The sequence below is a fragment of the Gallus gallus genome, chromosome Z (assembly GCF_016699485.2).
Source record: "Gallus gallus isolate bGalGal1 chromosome Z, bGalGal1.mat.broiler.GRCg7b, whole genome shotgun sequence".
In the NCBI taxonomy this organism is placed as follows: Eukaryota; Metazoa; Chordata; class Aves; order Galliformes; family Phasianidae; genus Gallus; species Gallus gallus.
Genome location: NC_052572.1, coordinates 28,035,134 through 28,045,484, shown reverse-complemented (window position 1 = coordinate 28,045,484; position 10,351 = coordinate 28,035,134). Strand labels below are relative to the sequence as shown.

Here is a 10,351-nt window from a genome sequence, read left to right as displayed (position 1 = left end):
TGGCAAATTGCTGAAAGGTTGCCAGTTAGGCTTTTCTGTATAAACCTTGTGTTATTTAAAGTTATCCAGCTTACTAGTATGTGTCTTTATAACCTGCTATTTGAATCACAATAGATCCAGTCAAAAGCCCTAGGTGCACAGGCACTGCTATTAAAATATGGCTGCAGGAAAAACGCTGAGCAGTACACCCTACTGGTGACACAGCACCGAGCAGATATAGTTACATCAAGCAATGTCAGACCACTGCCAGCTCATTCAGGTATGATCCTTTACAAAACTCATTAAATCACTGCCTGTTGTTGCAGTCTTTAATCGTAGTAAAAGAGAATTTGCAGCCTATGCTTTTCTACAAGAAGAGTGATGAGGAGTGCTGCAGTGTGAGCTCCCCTGAGGAATTACAAATGTCTTGAAATGACATTCCCTCCGAGGTCTCTTTGACATCTCACACTCTATCACCTACCAACAAGTGTAACAGAGGCACAGAAAGGGATCTTTTGTATTGTGTAGCCCTGAAGAAGAAGCACGGGAGTTTAGAAAGTTCTTCTGAACTATTTGTTTTCCAGTCTTCTGTTGAACACCGGCATTTGGCAGCTGCAGTCAGAGGTTATGTGCTTCAGACAGCTGCAAAAATGAGTTCTTGTGAAGATACTGGAGATAGCCATCCTAATGCCTGCCTTGACCTACGGAGGGTTAGGTGTGGTATCACAGTAATTTGATTCACAGTAAATTTGAAACTAAAATGCTCAGAGAGTCAGAGGTATCACAGCCAGACTGATCAACCAGTGTGACAGCACCTGCCTTGAAAATCCCTGTGAAAGGCTCTCAAAAATCATACCCTAAATTTCAAAGACAGGATCCAATATTTGGTATGGGCATCGGGGTATAAAATAATTGGTATTAGTTTACAGATTAAATAAGCTACTCAGGTCAGTCACTGCCAAACTCAGGAGGCACGTGCCTTGTTGCCCTGAAGTTCTGCTAGCACTCCTGCACATGATGGCAGCTCTCTAGCTAGCTCTCCAGCTAAGAACGAAGCCACCAAAAGTCCACAAAACATGATGCACATATTCAGAAAAGCCTACTACACCAACCAGGTTAAGCTGCTGCTCTCTGTAAAAAAATGCATGTTGTCAGGAACTCCACTCAGTTTGTATGTAAGATAACCAAAATATAAACAGATGGGGGTTTTGTCCTTCAGAAACTTCAGACTGACAGCTTCCACCTGGCAGGACCCCTATCCTCTACCTGTCCAGGTGGCATCTGTGTCTGCCCCTGAAGCTACAGCCCCATCCAAAATATTGCAGGATGGACCAAGAAGGAAGTCCAAGCATGCAGAACTTTGTATCTTGCATACTTTCTAGATCTAACTTAGCGTAGAACACAAGAGTCCTGCTTGAAAACACAGCTGGAGTGCCTGTTCCTCCTTTCCAGCTGAGGTGCATCAGTCACCTTCACACACTGGGCTGTGCCTGTTTTCTGGGTGCTTTCCTTCCAGACTGAATTCTGCAGCTTTTCCATATGCTAGCACGACTTAAGGAACTGCAAGTATAACTCTGACACGAGGACTCACCGACAACTGCCTGACTGTATTTTCAGACTTCTTTTTAGCTTTCCGTAGTGTAAGTGTTTAGGAAAGGGACAGCAGGGATTTGCTGTCCAGTTACGCAGAAAACAAAAACAACCACAACGAAGCGATGTTTGCTTTCACAGGCAGCACAGCTTGTGATGTGGGGCTGAAGAATGTCCCCACCAGTGCCGCTGGGGGCTGCGCCCGGTGCCGAGGTGGCCCCAGCGCAAGGCTCAGTCTCAGCGGGGACCCGGGAGGAGCTCAGGCTCTGCCGTTACACTGCAAGCGCCCGCAGTTCTGTGGAACGGCGTCTATTTCACTGTGCTGCCTTCTGTATCTTTGCTTCAGCCCAAGTGTTGAGGATCTGAGCGGTTCGGTACACTCTGGACTGGAAAAGAGTTATCAGAGGCACTGTTCACACGTTGAAGTCATTCCAGACGGCATCACTAGCCGACACCTGGCAGAGAACCGGGTGTACAGTGGAGGAGGTGGGAGCGTGCCCCGTTCCCACGGGGGAGAATGGCTGCCGTGCGCCCCTTCCTCACGCCTCGGTGCCGCTCGGTGCCGGGAAGGTGAGCGGGAGGGACGGACCCCGGCGGGGACGTTCACTTACCCGGGAAGGGCTGAGAGAAGGAGAGGAGAGAGCGCTTTCGTCTCGCCCAGAGGACGGGGCGGCGCTCCCGAGCCGATCCTCGACGCCCACCCGGGACGCGCGCGCTTCGCAGCGGCGGTACCAGGCGGCGGGGGCGGGAGGGCACTGCCCGGGGCGGCGGGACTGGGCCGGGCCGAGGCGGTGACTCAGTGCCGCCCTCAGCCCATAAAAGGCGCGAGGCGGGCGGCAGGCTGGGGCAGCTGCGGCGTGGCCGTCGCGCTCGAGGTCTCTCGGCCGGACGGGGCGGCACGGAACGGAGCGGCACGGAACGGAACGGCGACGCGCCATGGGGGCGAAGCTGCGACTGCTGTGCGCTGCCGCGGCGCTGCTGAGCGTGGCCGTGCCGGGACAGCCCGGAGCGCAGGGCGCGCTGGTCCCTGCGGGCGACGGGGACGGATACGGGGTGAAGCTGTGCGGCCGGGAGTTCATCCGTGCCGTCATCTTCACCTGCGGCGGGTCCCGCTGGAAGCGGCTCTCCCTCATGGCGATGGAGCCGGCGCCCGCGGCCGGTGAGTGCGGGGGGACGGCGCGGAGCTGCAGGGCGGGCGCGGGGCTCGTCCGTCCGCGAGGCGAAAACTGAAGGGGAACCCGGGGGGAGGGAAGCGCCGAGCTCCGGGGCGGCGGGGGCTGAGCCGCTGCGCTGGGGGAGTTCCCCGCGGTGTCGGCGCTCCTCCGTGCCGGAGACGGACAGCGGAGTCCCCGCGCCGCGACGTGCCGGGTGATGGAGGCACACGGCGCCGCGTGTCCGTCCTTAACGGGAGGAGCGGAGCCCCGAGCTCGGCGCTGCGGGCTGCCATCCCGACGGGCGGAGATCTGTCATCGGTCTCTGGTGAAGTATCTCGCAGGTAAAACGTTCCGCGCGATCTTACTAAGTCGAATGCAGTAGGGAGGGGTATGCGTATTGCTTCTGGATGAGTTCGCAAACAAGTTGCGAAATGCGCTCATGTAACGGTAACTTCAGGTGCTGGCTCTCATCTGTACTGATGCTTCAGCATGTGAAAGTGACACTTTTAGGCAGAGAAGAAGTCAGAATTATGGCTGAGACGTGCAATGAAAGGGCTGCTTTCTTCTTATTTAAGCGTGCTGTGAGCAAAGTAACATTTTACTTGCGCAGTAAATTAGTTCTTTTTTCTACCTTTTTATCAAGTTGAGTAGTAGATAATAACTATAACGAACCGCAGCCTCCAATGTGCATGAGAAGCTGCTGTTCTTTTGTGTGGCACCTTCTCCAGCCATCCCACTGGGCTGGGAGCTTTCCTGCCCCGGTGGCTGCTGAGCAGCAGTAACTGACAAAGTGAAGTGGCTACGACTGCCTCCTTCTTTTGTTAACACATTTTGATAGGTGTCCCATCTGCCATATGTCAGTTGTCCTTACAGAAGTAAATATAACATTCACTGGATATTCTCGTGTTCTTTCAGCCTTTTGAAAGAAATAAGACCAAAGTGACAGCACTGAGACTACAAGGCAAATGCTTATTTCAGGTTGTTTAACTTTAGAACAAAATAAGCTGCTTCTCCTCGTATTAGCTGAAATAAGCAGTGCTTCTCACCTTGGCAGGAGAAACAGTGCATGGTGAATGGAACTGGAGCTGCATCTATAGGAATAGCAGGGCTGGGGGACCAAGTGTGTTCTGAGACACTTCCCAAGGACTGGAACCTGTCAGCTGAAATAGTAAAGGCATAATGCCATCTGTAAGAAATAGTTCATATGAAATATTTGTGTATCAAATCCAATACTCAATCCTCCTCCCTCAATTTGTTCTTCACTTGACATCAGTTTGTGTAACTGTGCATGAGAAAGGATCTAACTCACGTGTCACAGCCTTGTGTGGCCCCTGGACTCACCTCCTTAGAACTTTCTTTACAGAAGGATAGGCAGACTTGTAGATGTAACAGTGCAGTTGTAATGGGAGGTGTGTATCTCAGGGACTGCTGTCACACTGTACTTCTTCTGTCTTACAGGCAGCCTGGCCTTGGGAAAAGGGGTTCCCCTATAAGTGATCTATAAATTAATCACAAATGGAGTCTCTGCAGCACAGTAGTTCTCCCAGATAAAAATGCTTTCCTTATTGTTCTGAATGTTTTTTCCTTTGCTGCTGCCTTAGAGCTGTGCTTTCTGATAATTCTGCATTCTTAACTTGAAGTCTTTTCTTTCTAACAGATTCTTCTCAAGCAGCAAGTAACAATCTGCTGGGACGCTTCAAGATGCAGTCAGCTGTGGGTCCTGAGATGCAGAGAAGCAACTCGTTTCTTGGATTGGAGACACTGAAGGACTTGTATAGCTTAAATGACTATAACGAATACGAGTCTATGGCAGATGACTTCAAAGAACTTCTTCGCCAGCTAGAAGAGGCTGCTCAGGGGGATGGGGGTGGAGCAGGAGTAGCCCCCTTAGGACCCAGCAGTTACCCTTGGGCCAGGTATCCCAGAAGAAAACGGGAGTCTCTGGGTTTGGCAGGAATGTGTTGCAAGTGGGGCTGTACAAAAGCTGAAATCAGTACCATATGCAGAGTTTAAAATCCTCTCTGCACTTGTGCATGAAATCTATGTCAGTCGCAGTGCTACTTGATTGAATACTGTGCAGAGGAAGAAAACTATGTATTTTATTTTGTCTGTAAGTGCCAGTCTATTAATAACACCATTTTTTTTTCTCTTAAAAAATAAATAAATAGATAAAAATCCGCAAGTGTACCTGTAATGACTTAGTTTTGCTGCAGTAACTTTAAATCTATATTTTTTTAAGAAGTCTTCATAATTCATCTCAGTATCTAGCTGTTACTCTTATACTACAAATGTAATTATCTTTGTAACACTTCAGGAAAACCTCAAGTGTTTCATTAAAGTACAATTATATTAAATATAACAGAGTTATCTTTTCTGAGGGGAAGAACACCCAGGGATGCTCTTGATATGAGATTCACTGTACAAAGCTGTACGACACTTCGCCTGTTGAAACTCCCCTAAACACAGACTCAGCTTGCTGATTATTTTGAACACATTTTTTCCACCCTTTCCTAACAATTTCAGAACTGTTTTATTCAATATCTTTCTGAAAAACTTACCACAGTAGAACATGTGCAGGCTAAATATTTCTTCTTTTGAGAAGCAATCTTTGATTGAACAACTAGTTAATGAGATTACTGCATTGCTTCTTCATCTGTTTTCCTACGATATTATTCCAGCACCTACGCATTTATCGATGATCTTTATTACCTTTAAACCACGTCAATTCTAGTCAGAGATGGTGCAGAATGAGCATTCACTATGAGTGTTGCCCCCAGCCCACATACATCTTGAGCAGGTCTTCTTGCATCTAGAGTGAAACAAAGATGTAGTTCCTGCCTTACATTTGTTAGCTTACGTCTTGAATGGAGCAGTGTAAAGTTTAACTTCTTGGTTAAACATAACCCGGTGTTAAAACTATAAATAGTAAAGATTAAAGCATGAAGCATCGGTATTGATCTGACATAAACAGGCACTGTCACAGGCATGAGTCAAGATGCATCATTGTGCATCACCTGGAGAAATGGTAAAATTTGTGGTTTTATTTGGTTTCTTACAGGTTTCTCCTGTAGTCTTCAAAGGCTGTAACAGGGCAGCTGAGACAGAGATATCAAATAAGTTGAATTAAGTTGAAATTCAGTCTGTGTTTTACAAAAAGGAAATATTTGACTCCATATATACATTTGCATGCTCAAAGGTGTTGGTTTTGTTTTAATGAAAATTGAGTCCTTAGAGACCTCCACTTGTTTTCTCTGTGGGTAGGTCAAATTTTACAGTAGCCTCTTTACAGTGTAGCTTTAGGTGACCATTACACATCACTCAACTGATGCAGCAGGTCTAACCATGGCGGGATGCAGCCTGCTGCTGATCGTGGGCTTGCTGTCCCAAACACAAAAACAGTCATGCTTTTCTTTAAGACAAGAAGCAAACTTGACACATAAAATGAGATGTCTGAATAGTTACACAGAGAAAGCAAAGATGTTTTGAAGCAGACAGCTCAAAATATAAAAATATTGAGTCAATGTATTGATCCAAATGGCAAACATGAGGACTTAGTACTGCTGCACATATAGAGCAGCATAAATATGCACACAGCAGTTCAAAGCAACACACTGTGTTTACCGTCACAGCTGTTCAAAAATACACACATTTCTACAAGAAATTGGCCTTTTTCTCCCCTCCATTTCTCTCAGTGCTCAATTAGTTATTGAGAAAAGCATTGTCTTAGCAACTCACTGCTTACAGAAATTGCAGTCCCATTGATGTGAACTCAACTCCAATGAAGTGGTCAATATTTGAGGAATCTATTAACATGTGAGCCATCTTCTGGATAGTTGTTTGAAGTCTGTGAGTAGAAAATGATACATTACCACACTGCCATATTAGCACAGCTACTTGCATCTGCAAAAAAGTTTATCCGAATGAGGGGGAGGTCCAGGATTATTTTTTTTTTTTACTATGCATAAAATCTGATGTGGATCTGACTGAATTCTTTGAACAAACCTGCCCAAAGACGTATGGATAATACCTAGGTCAGTCCGAAAGTAATGCCCTCTATTTATTTTAATGGAAATGACAACAGATGCAAAGACCGCAATAACACAATTTGATAGAGCATGTTCTCAGCTACAGAATATCATTTTTCAACAGTCACCACCGTTATCTGATTTATATGGATGAACTGATTAAGACACTTTCATTTTATGATGCAAAAGCCATGCATAGCCATCTGGAATGTGGCTTGTCTTCTGTGTCACTGTCATCACTGCTGAAATGCATCACCCACCACCGCACTGTGCTCACATCCACTGTTTGGTCTCCATAAGTGCTCAGCCAGTGAAGACGAATGTCATTTGGTGCCATTTTTTCACATGGAGAAATTCAACGGTACACTTTTCTTCATACACACATTCATGTCAGATGTCATTCTGTTATACTGCCACTCTGTTGCCATCCGTCATAAGGCAACAGAATGTAATGGCTTGTTGGTGGGAAGCTTCAGTCTCTGCTGCTGTACCACCAACATCCATCTCTGATGTTGTGGGCCAACATATTAAATAGGAGGCATTACTTCTGGAGCAGCCCTTGTACATCACATGTCTGTGTCTACATCTTTCTCTCAATATTGGGTTTTCAGAAGACTTTCTGAGACTTCAGTCCCTCCTCCTCATCAAGCAGCAGAGACACAACAGGAGATGCAAACTACTTTTCTCATCAGCAGAACATAAGGTGGTTGGATTTATATCCCGTGAGCTGCAGTGCATGCTCACTTTTAACAACAAGGAGCTGAAAGAGGCTCTTGTTCTCAGTTGTGCCACACATATCCATCATAAGTTGAATGAATTTTTCATCACACAGCTTTTCTGCATCCTGGGAACCAGTACAGGAGCTGTTGGCCCTTTGCCCTGGGTTTTTGCTCCATCAATTACATGATCATTGCTCTGCTGCTCTGTGCCACCTGCCTCATGGCCGGGCCTTGGTATCAAGTTCTCCCTCCACAGTGTGCATGTCCAGTGCTATTTTCTGATCTATGTATTCCAGAGAACCAGAACTAATAAAAGTTCTGGTATAGAAAGTGTATCTGCTCATCTGTCAGTAGTTCCTTCATCTAACTGTCTTCACATCTACGCTTCTCCTGCCTTGGAATTCTCCTGTACTTGATTTGCAATACTATAAATCCCACAACTGCAGCATACCATCATGTTTTAACCTTGAAACGTACAAGGCCACATCTGTGCCCATGGATCTTCATGAGTACCTCTTCGTTAACACAGATATGTGAGGCAGTGATCCTCTCACATACGGGACACCAGAAGGGAACATGTAATGGGATATTGTTGGGAAGGTTCAGCCTCTGCTGCCATACCACCATCTGCCTCTGACATCATGGGCCAACAAAATACAATTTCAGAGCAGCCTGAATATATAAATTTGTGGGAATTTGAAGTGGACAAGAGACCTTTCAGATGTCTGGAACAAAAAAAATCCTACAACAAAGATAAGGTCTTTTTAAAAGCAGACAAAGAATTCCAGAATGGTCAGTCTGGCTGCAATTTAGAGCATAAGAGGAAATACAGTGAACATTAAAGTAAAAAAATATGCTGGTACCTAGGAGATGATGAAGAACAACACTTACAGATTTGAGGAAAACAACAAAAAAAAATGTTCTAAATTTTGTGGTTAGGTAAGATATTTAATATCATAGAATCAGAATTGTTTTTGTCAGAAAGGACCCTTAAAAGTAATGTACTCTAACTCCCCTACAATGAATGGGGACACCTACAGCTACATCAGGTTTTTCAGAGCCCCATACAGTCTGACCTTGAACGTCTCCAGAGATAAGGCATTGACCAAGACTCAGGGCAAGTTGTTCCAGTGCCTCAACATCTTCACCATAGAAGACTTTTTCCTTATATCCAATCTAAATCTGCCCTCTTCAAGTTCGGAATCATTTCCTCTTGTCCTAACAGATGCTGCTGAAGATTCTGTTCCCTTTTTACCCTCTCTTAGATACTGAAAAATCTGCTGTCAGGTCTCTCCAGATTTCTCCTCTGGAGACTGAATAGCCCTAGCTCTCTCAGCCTGTCCTTGTAAGGGAGGTGTTTCTTCTCTTGGATCATTTTTGTGGCCCTTATCTGGACATGCTCCAACAGGTCCACATCTCTCCTGTATGGAACACTCCAAATCTGGACACAGTACTCCAGGTGAGGTCTCACCAGCACTAAGTAGAGGGGCAGGATCACCTCCACTGACTTGCTGGCCATGTTTTTTTGGTGCAGTCCAGGATGCGGTTGGCTTTCTGGGCTGCGAGGGAACATTGCTGGCTCATGTCCAGCTTGATATTCACTGGTATTCCCAGGCACTTTTTTGCAGCGCTGTTCTCTATGCTTATATCCCCTGGTTTATACTGATAGTGGGATTTGCACCACGAACCAGGTGCAAGATATTGCCCTTGGATTTGTTTTTGTGAGGTTCACCCTGGGCCCAGTACTTGAGCCTGTCTTGGTCTTGGGATGGCATCTTGTCCCTTTGGCTTGTTGACTGCACCGCACACCTCGGTGTCATCTGCAAACTTGCTGCACTCAGTCCCAGCATCTTGGCAGCAAAAAATGTTATGTAGGCTTACTTGACAATCTTTGCAAGTAATCCAGTATAACATAAACTGAGCTGAACCACCGATAAGAAAAACAGTGTGGTATTGCAGCCATTTATAAAGGTGTGCTGACAAGGAAGGAAGACGTACAAAAATGACTTCAGATCATCCTCTTCTAAGTCTGTACTAACTGACATTTTCATTAATTGCTTGTAAGAAGGGAGCCAATAAAGATGCACAAAGAATTCAAGAAAAGATACAGAACCATTTCCAGATAGCATTTAGAAGGAAGGGACTGGAATTATCTTAAGAGATAAAGAGTTCAGACTGGTCTTCAAAAATTAGGGAAAGCATTTCCTACATTAAGAACGTTTGAAAGCATAAATACAAGCCATCTCTGGCTATAGTAAAGAGTCTGGCATTATAGATGATCTCACAATGAGGTAACAGCACCATATTTTTGCAAAAACAGGCAGATGGAAAACGTAAATGAGAATTTTATCTCTAAGTGACACAACTCCTCTGCATAACAAATATGCAAGGATGTAGTATCATGTCCACTGCTGAACATCACATACTGGGAAAGAGGTAGTCTGCCAAACAGTAGCAAAATCATCAAAGATGAAGAAGATGTATGTTAATAGAGGAACAATGTAGAAACAGTTGTTGTTTTAAACAAAGAAAAGATTAAGGCAAAAACATGCAGAGGTCCTCAGATATGTAAAGGCAGCAGTAATGACAAGATCTTACACAAACTGGCACAAAAAGCGATGAAAGGTATTTTAGAATTAGGATAAAGACTTAGGAGAATGGAAAATTAATAACTGAAACAGATTTCCTGTAGAAGTTATGGAATCCTTACTGATAGAATGTTCCTGCAGCATACTGAACAACAGCTATCAGGAATAACTTTGATATGGGTGGGAGAGAGGTCTGCAAAGAATTTACAAACGAGCAAATGAGCAGTCACCTCCAGGAACACTGGTCTGTTTAGTGGTAACTTTATAAGTATCAGAAAGCAACTAATTCCAGATAC

At 45.3% G+C, this 10,351-nt stretch overlaps 1 protein-coding gene across 1 annotated transcript; it reads left to right on the top strand.

Moving 5' to 3' along the window:
- Nucleotides 1–2,412: 2,412 nt before the first annotated feature.
- RLN3 (relaxin 3) lies at nucleotides 2,413–4,905 on the top strand. The gene is made up of 2 exons (NM_001113200.2): nucleotides 2,413–2,728; nucleotides 4,381–4,905. Exons 1-2 carry the CDS (start codon nucleotides 2,506–2,508, stop codon nucleotides 4,734–4,736), a joined length of 579 nt encoding a protein of 192 aa, NP_001106671.1. The 5' UTR covers nucleotides 2,413–2,505; the 3' UTR covers nucleotides 4,737–4,905.
- The last annotated feature ends 5,446 nt before the right edge of the window (nucleotides 4,906–10,351 follow it).

Coding starts and splice junctions, on each gene's coding strand:
- RLN3 (NM_001113200.2), top strand. CDS start 2,506: ATGGGGGCGAAGCTGCGACTGCTGTGCGCTGCCGCGGCGCTGCTGAGC. Junction 2,729..4,380: donor GGAGCCGGCGCCCGCGGCCG/GTGAGTGCGGGG, acceptor TCTTTCTAACAG/ATTCTTCTCAAGCAGCAAGT.